This window comes from Thunnus thynnus, chromosome 5, assembly GCF_963924715.1.
Source record: "Thunnus thynnus chromosome 5, fThuThy2.1, whole genome shotgun sequence".
NCBI lineage: Eukaryota > Metazoa > Chordata > Actinopteri > Scombriformes > Scombridae > Thunnus > Thunnus thynnus.
The window spans coordinates 7,784,031-7,799,121 of NC_089521.1; the positions used below are offsets into that span (position 1 = coordinate 7,784,031).

Genomic DNA, 15,091 nt, shown 5'->3' on the forward strand with positions numbered 1-15,091 from the left:
GGCTCGCATCACAGCTAATAATTATGATAATGCAGCTAATACATATAATTCACAAGGATTACAACAATAAACAACAAATATAGCATGAAGAAAGTCAAAGAAATACATGCCCGCTTCTGCTCATCCCTGTATTACAGTAAACCGGTTTTTATCAGATTGTACTGGCTGCATTTGCATGTTGCGGAATGACATGTTAGTAGGCAGATTTACTTAATGGTTAGGGTGGATTTTGGTGTTTCATGATAGAAGTGGTTCTCCTATTGACTGTGTCCTGCCAGTGTGGCTTCCATGAAAGACCATGAAGACCACTGCATTACATTGTAAAGATTAATCAAACTAAGACTTTTGATGGCCTTGGGATCAGTATATTGGAAAATTCTCTCAATTTTTAACTTTTCTGAGCTTTCAGCTCCATGGTCTTCATCATTGATGAAGATGAAGATAATTTTAATGACCATTAAAATGAACAGCTTCACTTTGATTTGACTCACTTCTCACATACAGCTGCTGCAAGGTGTCTTCACATATGACTGGTTCATACTATGACTAGGTCACACGAAAAATATGAGCAGCAATATGAGTCAGACATTCAGTGAGCCCCCATACAGATGCACTTGAGTTCTCTCACAAAGCTCACCTGTTACGGTACATTGTGTAACACTGTATGCTGCCACTTTCAAAAGATAATTTACAATACATAACATTTTAGCCCAATTGTTCCAAACCTTTTTAACTTTTGTTCTTAACTTGATTCAAATGAAATACTTTCTGCTTATGAGCCCACATCATTGCCTTGGTGACTACATGGGTTATGAGCAGTTCAATTAGAGAGTGATTTTTCTGTTTGAGTGATTTTTACAGCCTGAAGAGGTGAATGTATCTTGTATTTCACAAGAAACAAAAGGTAGTTGGAGAAAATCTGGGTTAACTATTAACATCATTTTGTGCAACAGAAATGTAGTATATTCTTTCTTTCCTGTGTCTTTAAACCTGCAGTGCGGAACTTTTACATATAAATGAACGTACTTAACATTCAAGCTCTTGCCAGACAAGTTCACACAATGCTGATTGAGTCTATCACCGCCAGATAAATGTCTGTATTTTCACAGTATAGGGAGTTTTTAAATCTCATGTCGGGGGCGACATTCTCTGCACTGGCTGTTTGGCCGTTAATCATGTGGCTCTTCTAGACTTTCCAAATGTTGTTAGACCGGATGTATCAAACTGGGACAGTAAAACGAGTCACTTTACCAGGGTTGTGTGACACTCAAAACAATTTATCCACCGTGTTACAGCTGCAACAGTAGGTTATGGCCAGTGGTGTACTGGCCAACGGGCATACAGGGACAAATCCCGGTGGGCCAGTGGACCATCAAAACATATCCAGCCTTCTCTGTGTGCCTGTCATTCAGGGTGCGTATGAGAGCATGCCAGAAGGGGGAGACAAAAGTCCCACACTCCAGCTTTAAAGGGTCACTCAACTGATTTTACACATGAATGTCAGTTTAAAGTTTAATTAGCACCACTCATCCTGTATAAACTGTTGTATAATATGTTTTGTGGCACTGGGGGAACTCTCTAAAGAGAAAATAACCCTGGAGTTATCAGGGTTGTTTTAGAATTTGGTTGAACAGAAAGCCCAGGGGAAAGGAATCTGAAAGACATGGGGATTTACCAGGCAGGGTGAGTCTAATGAGAGTCATTGTCAAGTTCAATTACGGGCAGTGGTGACAAGTAACACATTTTTTACAATTTTGAGATACTTTACTTGAGTATTTCCATTTGATGCTACTTTATACTTCCACTCCACTACATTTCAGAGGGAAATATTATACTTTCTACTCCACTACATTTATTTGACAGTTACTTTTCAGATGAAGATTTGACACAATAAGTAATATAACAAGCTTTGAAAATACAACCCATCGTTAAAGATGAAACCAGTGGTTTCCAGCTGTTTTGGCTTCTGACGTCTTACAAAAAGCAGTGTGTAGTCACATTTCAGATGTCTATGAGTTGTTAACAGTGATTTTTCCATCTAAACTTCTCACATGGTTTCATTTCAATAAATTACAATTTACAATTTTGCTTTTATCCAAAGCGACGAACATCTGAGAGCTGATACAACACAAGCAGGGATCTAGTCAGGAGAGAACAACACGAGTAAGTGCCATGAAGCTAAGTCTGAGTCCGATAGGACGTAGATGCCAACAGATGGTGCACAGAGGCAATGCATAGACTGCAGAGAAGCAGATTTGTTTTTCTTGGGTTTTTGGGGGTTTTTTTCTACCTTCAGTCCATCAAGTGATGGACAATGGACAGTTCTTCTCCAAAACAAATGAAGTGTTTTTGAACCAGCAAACACCATCACTTTGAGCTGAAAAAAGTGATTTGAAGGATGTGCAACAACACACATTTGTTTGGCATTCATTATCATGCTTTTTCCATCCCTCTTGCTTCCAAAGTGGCCCAACTACCTTGAATCACTTTGCAAGAGCTTCACCTACCTAGATGTGTAAACAAACATACAGTGCTGAGGTGAGCTGATGTGTAGTGATACAGAGACAAAGCAGTTCCATTAGTTTCAAAGCAAGAGGGCTAGAAAAGAGCCTGGACAATGAATCCCAAACCAACATGTGTCGTGCATCCTCCAAAATATATTTTTTAGTTCAAAATGGTGTTGTTTGCTGGTCCAGATTCACTTGAGAGGGGTGTGCTATGTTGGGACTACATGTGGACCACAGTTTACCACATGTTTCAAGACTCCAAGAAACCTGAGCCCTGCGGGTTCGCACCCAAAGTGTGAAGCTCCACCCATGGATCCAGGTTATCGAAACTAGAGATTCCCCTCTTATCTTTCTCTTTTCTCCACGAGTTGCAGCAGGAGCAGCTCCTTGCTCTCTTTCTCCTTAAGCTGCAGGAGCAGCTCTCTGCTCTCTTGTGTGGCCTGCTCACAGCAGACACACACAGTCTTCTTTACGGCAGAAGATGCAAGAGCCTGCCTAACACTCAGAAACTAAGTTTCCTTGTGCCAGCAGCTAACACACAAGTCTGCTGGCCAGTTTAACAAGTACAGGAGCCGCGAAATGGAGTTGCCACTAACTCTACACAAAAGAGTGACCTGGGCCCTCTGTACGACTGGAGTGCTGTCTCCCCAGCAACGCCTGCATCTTTCAGCTTCAGAGCCAAAGCCTTCTCAGCCTGAATCACCCACGGATTCACCGGCTACAAAGCAGAATGCCACAAAGCATCTCTTCCTTCATGGACTGGTAACAACTGGGCATAGCCTAGCAACACAGTGAAGCATAGTACGGCTAAGCAAGAATGTTTAACCCAAACAATGTACTGTACGTGTATTGATTTGGTTAAGGTTATACACTGAACTGTTGTTGTGATGTCCTTGTTGCTTATAGTCAGGTTACAGCATAGCCACACCGCTAGGTTAATGTTAGCAGGCTTAACACATGTTACATCCAGTAACTAGGCCTTGCATGCAACTAACCTCGTTTTAACCTGGCACCTTTAGCATACACCAATTGGCCTTGAACAGAGAACCAGACAGTTAAGTGGTTAAAACCTAGTTTGGCAAACTTTGGTTCAAGACACCACATGGTCTGGCCTTTTATCTCTGTAGTTCCCTTTATCAGCCAAATTGTCGGCATGCCATGTGCTCAGTCACCAGGTGACTGCAGCCATCTTGCTATTGTCTTCCTTACACACACACACACACACACACACACACACACACACACACACACACACACACACACTTGTATATAGGTACACTTAGCTAGATTAGTATTTTGTGTCGCTTTTACCCTTTGTTAAATAAATGCTTTTGGATAAAATCAAAGTTAGCTCAACATGATCAATCTCAAAATATCTACAAATGTTTAAAAAAAAGAATGTGAAGAAATTTGAATATTTAACACTTACAGTGAGACCAATGATGCTGATGACTACGGAATATTAAAAACGCAGATCCACCTCATTGCAGGAATTTGTGGCACTTTCCTGAGTTCCAAAGCCTGCATTTCTTCTTCTTCTTTTTGGTTTTCAATGGTGGTTGGCAACCAGCGTAGGTGCATTACCACCACCTTCTAGTTCGGAGTGTGGATCAGGGTTCAAGTTAATAAAAATTATCAGTTTAATAAACTCAAAAAGGAAGAGAATGTCACAGGAACTCAAAATATTTAAGTTAGTAGAATTTTTTTGGAAAATTAAGTTTACACTACTTAAACTATTCAATTATTTTGAGCATAGGATCAGAGCTTGACTATACTAAACTCTCTGTCAGGATATCTCGGACTCTGCTGCTTTGAATCAGACCTTTCTTTTTTTTTTTTCCTGCCTCTCATTAGTCCCCCTACCTTATGTGAGTTCAATACAAAATCGATGGAGTACCCCTTTAATCCTCTTGAGACCACTCACATGTTTCTTTACACCCCATGAAGGATCCTGACCACCAAGTTGGGAGCCACTGATTTAGTTCAAACTTTCAAAATAACATCTTTACCCTCTTGTGAAAACCCTTGAGAATCCTCAAACTGATTTTACTGTGCAGTTCATCATTGTTTTGAATACCAATGAAATGAGTGCCCCATTATCACTGGGCCTCAGAGTATGGAATCTTTTGCCTATTTTAAAATGTTCAATACACTGTAAATTCAAACAAGTTAAGTTTACTTTTAAAAAAATTAGGAAACTGATTACCTTAGGAAAAGTAAACAAACGTAACTGTATCTAGTTGTTTACATTTACATTTTTCATTTAGCAGACGCTTTTATCCAAAGCGACGTACATCTGAAACAGATACAACACAAGACAGGGATCTAGTCAGGAATGAACATGTGATATTTGATTAAGTTCTTTTTTTTAAGTTATGAGTACTTAATGTATCTCAGTATAGTAAAATTCAGTCAAGCTGTTACAACTCTAAAACTATGACTCACATTAACCTAATATATTCTGTCAAAAACAAGTGGGCATTACGTGAGATTTGTAATACACTACACTTAATGTAACTTAGTGTAGTCAACTTCAATAAAGTTGACAGGAACTCAATAAAGATAAGTCACATGAGCTTAATATACTGTGCCAAAGTAACTACAATACACTTAATATACCTTAGTTTAGCTGACTTAAAAATAAACAAGATGACAGGATGACAGGACAAGACAACAAACATCCAGGTTTGTTTCTTCCATCAAAGTAGTCATTTGCCATTACTTTGGACACTCTAAAGACTAAATGATTAATCAATTAATTCTTAAAATAATCTAATGAAACAACAGAGTAATCAAAAATGAAAATAACGATTAGCCTACTTCTGTTGTGGTTCAATATAGTGCAGCATAAGTTGGCCATACCTGACTTTTTGTGAGCAGCGCAGGCCAGCATTCCATCATCCTTTCGACTGGAGGCTGATCTTCCACAATTTCTTTGCGTTGCAAACCTTCAGGACATTAAACAATTTGAATGTGCAAATACACTGCTGATGAAGACACAGTATTTGGGAGGTTTTCGTGAAGCCACCATGTTTCAGTCTGTAATGCTTTGATAACTGGCCTCATTTGGGAGAGACAAAAGTAAAAATACAGGAGAACAGTCAGTTAGACTATAACAGACAGTGACTACCTATAGTAACAACAAATTTTGTAACATTTGGGTTAGGCAACCTGCCCTTTGAGGTGTTGCTAATTATTTATCATTGTTATCATTTGCCATTATATTTAGTCCAGTAATATAGGCCATATACAATAAAAACAAAAAAATAAAGGACATTTTAAGTTTAAAGCCAGTGATAGAAATAGGAATATGACAACCGAAGAGTAAAGTGTATCATATTAAGTCTGTTTAAACTTAAGTCTGTGTAGAAGCCTATACTGTATAGTCTTCAAAACTATTCAGTGTGAGTTCCAGCATAGCCCATAGACTTTAAATTGTGATGACGTCACAGATTTTAAATTGCTTTTGTCAGCTCGACGACAATTTTACAAATATACAACCAGACAGTTAAGAGGTTAAAACCTAGTTTGGTTCAAGACACCACATGGTCTGGCCTTTTATCTCTGTAGTTTCCCTTTATCAGCCAAATTGTCGGCATGCCATGTGCTCAGTCACCAGGTAACTGCAGTCATCTTGCTATTGTCTTCCCTACACACACACACACACACACACACACACACACACACACACACACGTGTATATAGGTACACTTAGCTAGATTAGTATTGTGTGTTGCTTTTATCCTTTGTTAAATAAATGCTTTTGGATATACCTGTTGTCTGTTTTAATGTTGCACAAGAATGAGTTTTGCCAACCCCTGCTCTGTAAAGAACTCAAAATCCTTCAACCATAACTAATTACACATCATTGCATACTGACTGTAAAGCAATTACTCATCATTTAACTTTGCATATGTGGTTTTCGTAACTTTTCTGTCCGTTTAGCAGGTTTATTCATGCAGTTCATAACTGAAATTTATGGTCAACCATAATGCTGCTGCTTTCAAACACCTAGAGTGTAAAAAGTCCATGATGTCAGAAAATCACCAACAGTTGTGACACACTGTAGGAAGTGAGAGAGACAACTGAAAATACGTATACATTTAGTTTCAGTCACAATCACACTAGCAATAGGCCCCCACAAAAAAAAACTATCACTTCCACTTTCTATTAAAGTTAATCGCACGGTTTATCAGTGGATGTTTAAGGAAGTGATGGACACACACACAGTAAAAACCCACACACGCGAAACTCCCACTGGTAAGCACCAACACGTCAGTAAATTTCCGAAGGCTGATCCAGGGGTCTTCCCTTGGCTTCTCTGCTCCTGTATATAAGGTTGATGTAGATGGAGTACAAGTCCACACAGCAGAGAGAACAGGCTGATACAGCTCAACTGAGACTATAACTTACTGCTACGCTGTAAAGGGAATAAACACACATACTTCAGGATGGCTGCTCCTCGTCTCGCTCTGTCTGTGTTTGTGCTGATGCTGGCAGCCGTCACTCTCAGTGAAGGTAAGAGCTCGACAATAACATGTTCATTCAGTGTTTGTGAGAGAGACTGGGAATTGTATCATATTTTAAAACGTTTATAATCAAAAGCTCTGAAAAACTGGTACAGGTCTGAATGCTTGACCCCTACAGTGAGGGGATCTGGTGGCTCTGTCATGCTTTGGGGGGCATTTTGCTGACATGGTTTGGGTCCACTTGTCCCCTTAGAGGGAAGGGTCACTGCAAATCAATACAAAGTTGTTTTGAGTGATCACGTTTATCCTATGATGAAACATTTCTATCCTGATGGGAGTGGTCTCTTCCAGGATGACAATGTCCCATTTCACAGGGAACGAGGGGTCACTGAATGGTTTGATGAGTATGAAAATGATGTGAATCATATGCTATGGCCTTCACAGTCACCAGATCTCAACCCAGTTAAACACTTATGGGAGATTTTGGACCGACATGTTAGACAGTGCTCTCCACCACCATCATCAAAACACTAAATGAGCGAATATCTTTTTGAAGAATGAACATAGTGGAACATTTAGTGGATATGGAGTTGTTAAAAACCAAAACACTGCTAAAAGAGTGTGAATACATTACCTGAAGCTGTGTTTATCTAAATAACAGTAACACACATCAAGAGTTTTTCTGTATCACAGTGGAACAACTGAACAATAGCACAATCTCTTCAATCAAAAAATGGCATAAAATTTAGCTTCCTGCAGGCCCAAAGGAAATGGAAAAGGGAACAAGAGAAAAGGGACCAACAGATGATGTCTGTGACTGTGATGATGCATGTGATTGCGTGTTTGTTGTATGTTGCTGAGTTGTTCATTCACAGCTGTGTGTTTGCAGGTTTGCGCGGTTCTGGTCCAAAGAAATGCTGCTTTCGTTTCAATGAGAAACCAGTGCCTAAAGGCCGAGTGGTCAGCTACACCAGGACCAGCCAGCAGTGCTCCATCCCTGCTGTGTTGTAAGTAAACAACCATAGAGAAATATATTGCCAATCACTGTATCTTCACCAGAATGAACTCAACCTGACCCATTGTCTTGTTTATTTGTGTGTTCAGGCTGAAGACAGAGGCAGGTCGTCAGCTGTGTGTCAGACCATCAGCTCCTTGGGTGAAGGAGCTCATCAGCCACCTGGATGCCAAACTTGTCCCAGGGGAGACATCCAACCTGTAACCGTGGCAACACCACTATCAGAGCCTCCAGTTAACAAAATCTTGCTGGTTAATGTGGAATAATACTGCAGCTTTTCAAACTATAACTTTTCAAGTAAGAGGTGTTAAATGCAAATATGTTACTATCCCCACTGTAACATCTGCAGGTGGATAATCATAAGCTAAACAGCAGCTCTATGTCTATCTATGTGCAAAATATATACAAAATATTCTTATATCTTGTAACATGCTCTGATAAGATTTGCTGAGATAAGTTGTATTTATATACATACAATGTTGTTAAGATGCCATTTTTATAACTGTGACATTTCCATCATATTTTCTACATTTTATTAGGTAGAGAAATGTAGTGTATTTTATTATACAAAAAGTATGTTTTTCTTATGGTATTAATACAACACTCAAAGTCAGACCGTCAACACTGTGAGCTACTGTTGTAATTTGAATTGACTTACAGAAACTACATTTGCTGTAGAAGAACAAAGCCTCCCAACTCCACTTGGTTTCATCAGTAGAGTATAAGCTATTGGCTACACCACTATTTCTAGACTGAACCACTGACAGTTCTGTGTCTTGTTTTTTATACATATGATGTTTGTACTTACAGTCATGTTTTAAACTCAGTTACCTGTAAGGATATGTAACCAATTTGACAGTTATTTATTTCTCTATGCTTATGCTACTAATCATTGAATTAAAGCAAGATAACATGTCAGAGTTTGGTTCTGTGTGGTTCTCTCTCTTCTTGCCAAAGGTCTAGTTTCTAATTATAGCTGTTATTTATTTAACAATCTAGGTGTTGGTTCCCTTTTTAATGTTACATAAACTAGAGTGTGGAAGCAGAACTGCCTGAGAGGCAATGTGCTCAGGCCATGTGTGGGTGTCTCATGGAGTGCCCTGGACCGGTTCTCCTCCTACCTCACAGATAGGAGTTTTTCTGTGTCTCTTGGTCCTTACACATCAGAAAGTGCTTCTCTTTCCTGTGGTGTGCCTCAAGGTTCCGTTTTGCGTCCTATACTCTTTGCTTTATATATACTCCCCCTAGGTCAGGTTATCAGCAAATTTAGTGATGTTTCCTATCACTGTTATACTGACAATATTCAGCTCTATGTATCTTTTAAGTCTGATAACCCCGGTAAAGTGTCTGTGCTGCACAACTGTCTGACTGCTATTAAGGACTGGATGTCAAACAACTTCTTACAGCTTAAAGGCCCAAACGCATTAAAAGTGATAATTGACGCGCGTCATCTGACGTCAATTGATGCTCTTATGGCGCACTGCAGACATCAGATTGTTGTTTGTATTAATCGCTGCATTAGTTGGATGTAATAAATGAATGAAAAGGAGAAATGCAGAGGAGGAAAATGAAACTGAAACTAGGAGCGTCTGTGTCCACAGTAAATCATCTGTTGACTGTTTAATGGTTATTTATTTGTGTTTTAAAACCTGACAGCCATGAAATAATCAGTATATAATGTTTTATTTCTCTCATTCAGAGGTTTTGTTCTCACTACCGCTCGCTCTCCTTACTCGACCACTGCCGCCAGCGGCAGAGCATTCTTAAGGGCCCTTCTAAAATATTTTAAAATTCACAGCTGTAAAATAGCTGATATATCCTATCCATAATCACAAATTGTTATTGAGCCATGAAGCCACTTTCAGACATGCTTGTTCTGAAGAACAAAAAAGAAAACAGGCTGCCAGCCGCGTTCAAATGTTTCAGCACTGAGGACCGCATGTGGTGCTCTACGTACAATTATTGATGAATGGTTCAGCACCACCGCCAATAGACAGCGACAAGCCAGGTGCTCTGTCTCAGTACCATGTCTTTCTTACATGGGAATAACATAAACATAAAATAGACACAGCGGTCTACAACACTACAAGGCCTATTCAAATACATGCTGAGATAAGCATGGAGTTAAACAGATGAATCTATTATTCTGACTGATTTCTTCATAACCAAAATTTAAGTTAATAAAGACTAATTATGGATGTTTCACTCACCAGTTGTTTTCCCTGCTTAGACTGCTGTAGTTTAGTGTAACGTTAGTCCATTTGTGTATTTCTCCATCCTCCATAGAACAACATAATCCGAACAGTTTAACAAACGTTGTACATATCATGATCCCTTTTAAAAACTTCATCTTCCTCTCCTTCATGGTGGAAAACCTGCCAACCACTTTGTCCTCATTAGTGTTTATGTCCCGCTCAACACACAGCAAAGTGAGGTTGGATAGTTTGGCCTCATCCATGCAGTAATGCAAACAGCTCTGTTCATTCACCATAAACATGAAAAGATGCAAACATCTCATATTTTGGATTAAGTTTTCAGCAAAGTTAGTCATAAACTTCGAATCTCTGCTTCTGCAGTCTTCAGTTCCCGAAGAGTCAATGAGCAGAAATACGGACAGCGCCACTCTGCCATAGCAACCCACATTGTGGTTGGAGGAGGGATTACACCCATTGTGATAAGAACTACCATATAGATGAATAGAAGAAGCTGAGAGTTAAGTTCTCCTTTTCCTGCTGCATCCACGGGGTCGCGCTCTACGTCCCCAGCGGAGCCCCTCCTGAGCGTGGGCCTCGAGGCGGCTGCCTCCTCGCTCTGGTTATGATGCTGTCTCTCTCTCTCGCTCGCCTTTGCTCAGCTGACTTACGCTATGTCTCTCTTTTTCGGCTGCAGAGAAAACAGCTTTGGTCGCTGGGTCCTCATTTGACGCTCCAAAAATCGAAACAAGTTCGGAGTAGGCGCGTCGAGGCAGTTTGACACGTGTCATAACGCTTCTAGTGCGGCATAGAACAGGCTGATACAGCTCAACTGAGACTGTCACTTACTGCTACGCTGTAAAGGGAATAAACACACATACTTCAGGATGGCTGCTCCTCGTCTCGCTCTGTCTGTGTTTGTGTTGATGCTGGCAGCCGTCACTCTCAGTGAAGGTAAGAGCTCGACAATAACATGTTCATTCAGTGTTTGTGAGAGAGACTGGGAATTGTATCATATTATAAAATGTTTATAATCAAAAGCTCTGAAAAACTGGTACAGGTCTGAATGCTTGACCCCTACAGTGAGGGGATCTGGTGGCTCTGTTATACTGTGGGGGGCATTTTGCTGACATGGTTTGGGTCCACTTGTCCCCTTAGAGGGAAGGGTCATTGCAAATCAATACAAAGTTGTTTTGAGTGATCACATTTATCCTATGATGAATCATTTCTATCCTGATGGGAGTGGTCTCTTCCAGGATGACAATGCTCCATTTCACAGGGAACGAGGGGTCACTGAATGGTTTGATGAGTATGAAAATGATGTGAATCATATGCTATGGCCGTCACAGTCACTGTCGACTGTCTAACATGTCGATTTTGGACCGACATGTTAGACAGTGCTCTCCACCACCATTATCAAAACACTAAATGAGGGAATATCTTTTTGAAGAATGAACATAGTGGAACATTTAGTGGATATGGAGTTGTTAAAAACCAAAACACTGCTGAAAGAGTGTGAATACATTACCTGAAGCTGTGTTTTATCAATCTAAATAACAATAACACTCATCAAGAGTTTTTCCGTATCACAGTGGAACAACTGAACAATAGCACAATCTCTTCAATCAAAAAATAGCATCAATATAGCTTCCTGCAGGCCCAAAGGAAATGGAAAAGGGAACAAGAGAAAAGGGACCAACAGATGACGTCTGTGACTGTGATGATGCATATGATTGCGTGTTTGTCGTATGTTGCTGAGTTGTTCATTCACAGCTGTGTGTTTGCAGGTTTGCGCGGTTCTGGTCCAAAGAAATGCTGCTTTCGTTTCAATTAGAATCCCATGCCTAAAAGCCGAGTGGTCAGCTACATCAGGACCAGCAAGCAGTGCTCCATCCCTGCTGTGTCGTAAGTAAACAACCATAGAGAAATTTATTGCCAATCACTGTATCTTCACCTGAATGAACTCAACCTGACCCATTGTCTTGTTTATTTGTATGTTCAGGCTGAAGACAGAGGCAGGTCGTCAGCTGTGTGTCAGACCATCAGCTCCTTGGGTGAAGGAGCTCATCAGCCACCTGTATGCCAAACTTGTCCCAGGGGAGACATCCAACCTGTAACCGTGGCAACACCACTATCAGAGGCTCCGGTGAACAAAATCTGGCTGGTTAATGTGGAATAATACTGCAGCTTTTCAAACTATAACTTTTCAAGTAAGAGGTGTTAAATGCAAATATGTTACTATCCCCACTGTAACATCTGCAGGTGGATAATCATAAGCTAAACAGCAGCTCTCTGTCTATCTATGTGCAAAATATATACAAAATATTCTTATATCTTGTAACATGCTCTGATAAGATTTGCTGAGATAAGTTGTATTTATATACACACAATGTTGTTAAGATGCCATTTTTATAATTGTGACATTTCCATCATATTTTCTACATTTTATTAGGTAGAGAAATGTAGTGTATTTTATTATACAAAAAGTATGTTTTGCTTATGGTATTAATACAACACTCAAAGTCAGACCGTCAACACTGTGAGCTACTGTTGTAATTTGAATTGACTTACAGAAACTACATTTGCTGTAGAAGAACAAAGCCTCCCAACTCCACTTGGTTTCATCAGTAGAGTATAAGCTATTGGCTACACCACTATTTCTAGACTGAACCACTGACAGTTCTGTGTCTTGTTTTTTATACATATGATGTTTGTATTTACAGTCATGTTTTAAACTGGACCGGTTCTCCTCCTACCTCACAGATAGGAGTTTTTCTGTCTCTTGGTCCTTACACGTCCGAAAGTGCTTCTCTTTCCTGTGGTGTGCCTCAAGGTTCCGTTTTGGGTCCTATACTCTTTGCTTTATATATACTCCCCCTAGGTCAGGTATCAGCAAATTTAGTGATGTTTCCTATCACTGTTACACTGACAATATTCAGCTCTATGTATCTTTTAAGTCTGATAACCCCGATAAAGTGTCTGTGCTGCACAACTGTCTGACTGCTATTAAGGACTGGATGTCAAACAACTTTTTACAACTTAATACTGACAAGACAGAGGTTGTCATCATTGCTTCTGACAGTATAGCTCCCCAGGTAGCTAAGAGTATTGGGTCCCTTTCATCAGCTGTCAGGTCAAACTTAAGAAATCTTGGTGTCATATTTGACCAGGCTATGCATTTTGATCAGCATATTAAATCACTGACCTGTACATGTTTTTTCCATTTACCAAATATATCGCAAAACTCAAGTCCATCGTATCACAACCGGAAATTCGAAATGATCATTCATGCTTTCATGTCATCCCATCTGGACTATTGTAATTCCATCTCAACTTGTCTCAGCAAAGCATCTCTGAACTGGCTACAAATGGTCCAAAATGCTGCTGCAAGGCTGTTAACCAGGTCCAGCAGGATGACTCACATCACTCCTATTTTAAGGTCTTTGCATTGGCTTCCCATTTGTTTTAGGATTCATTTTAAGGTCCTTGTCATTACGTGTAGAGCCCTGCATGGACAGGCATCTGAGTACATCATGGATCTTATCCATCCCTACATTGCCAGTAGGTCACTTAGGTCATCCAACCAGGACCTATTGGCTGTCCCTCGCTCTTGGTTGAAAACTAAAGGTGACCGTGCCTTTGCATTTGTGGCTCCAACACTATGGAACTCTCATCCTGTACATATATGGTCAGCAGTCTCTATAGAAGCTTTTAAAAAACAGTTGAAGACCCATCTTTTTAAATTGGCTTTTGTGTCATCTTGAGTTGTGTGTGATGTGTAATGATCATTTGTTCATATGTTTCTTCTTGAGGTACCTTGCTGCCTGTGTTTTGTTTTTTATGTTAATTTTAACTTGTGGCATATGTTTTTATTGTATGTATGTTTTTATGGTCTTATTTTTAACTTTATTCCTGTGAAGCACTTTGTGAATTTAATTTCTGTGAAAGGTGCTATACTTAATATCATTGGTGCTATTGTTATTATTGTTATTATTATTATTATTATTATTATTATTATTATTATTATTATTATTATTATTAAGAGGTGAAGACATACAAAGAAACACTGGAGACTGCAAATAAGCTTGAAACATTTTCTCAAGCTGTTATTTTGCATTTGCTTTATTTTCAAGGACAAAATCTTTCTATGAGTCTCATACTACTCATATTTGCGGTTCGGACCCCTGACAGTAGTCCATCTATTAACCCGGTGTCACTGATTACTGTCATCACAAACTTTAGGCCCAAGAAATGCATCCCTGCTCACACAACTACAGCCAACAGTAGTAACTTTATTAGTTTATAGCATAACTTTCTTATATTCAAGTTATGCTATGTTTTTATGTTCAAATGCAGGGCTGTACAGAGACCTTTAGAGGGGCAGGTGCTCAAAGTTAAAAAGGGGCACATGGAACAAGATTTTAAAACACCAACATAATTTATAGCATAACCTGTTGAATTATAGCAACCATATTCAAACAGAATGTAACATGGAATCTTAGAACAAACTGCATCATAGTATATCATTGTCCCCCCACCTAATGAAATCAGAGGGGGGACAATTTAATATGTCATTCACTAAATGGCTAAATGGCTTTAATTTAACCCCTCTAAATGTCTTTAAAGGCTGCTCCTTTAAAGAGTTTAAAAAATGAACAATGAAGAAATTCTCACAAGCAAGCAGCCAGACCTCCTGCACACTCATTCATAAATCACACAACATCAACAGGTGACTGAACAACCACTCAATTAACATAAAAACTGGATCAATTCAAACGAATCAGGCTCTTTCCATGTTAGTCTAGACAGCTCACTGTAACTCTTCAACTGCTTCAGTGTCCAGCCAAACTACTTACTGCACATTATATGATCTCTACTGCATTCTTGTTGAGGAGATGAATTTACACA

General features: G+C 39.5%; 1 protein-coding gene and 1 pseudogene across 1 annotated transcript; both read left to right on the forward strand.

Moving 5' to 3' along the window:
- Positions 1 to 6,788: 6,788 nt before the first annotated feature.
- Positions 6,789 to 8,909, forward strand: LOC137182622 (monocyte chemotactic protein 1B-like). Its single transcript, XM_067588969.1, has 3 exons — positions 6,789 to 7,025; positions 7,866 to 7,983; positions 8,081 to 8,909. Exons 1-3 carry the CDS (start codon positions 6,959 to 6,961, stop codon positions 8,193 to 8,195), a joined length of 300 nt encoding a protein of 99 aa, XP_067445070.1. The 5' UTR covers positions 6,789 to 6,958; the 3' UTR covers positions 8,196 to 8,909.
- A 1,770-nt stretch (positions 8,910 to 10,679) lies between these two features.
- LOC137182623 (C-C motif chemokine 4-like) lies at positions 10,680 to 14,924 on the forward strand (annotated as a pseudogene).
- Positions 14,925 to 15,091: the final 167 nt, after the last annotated feature.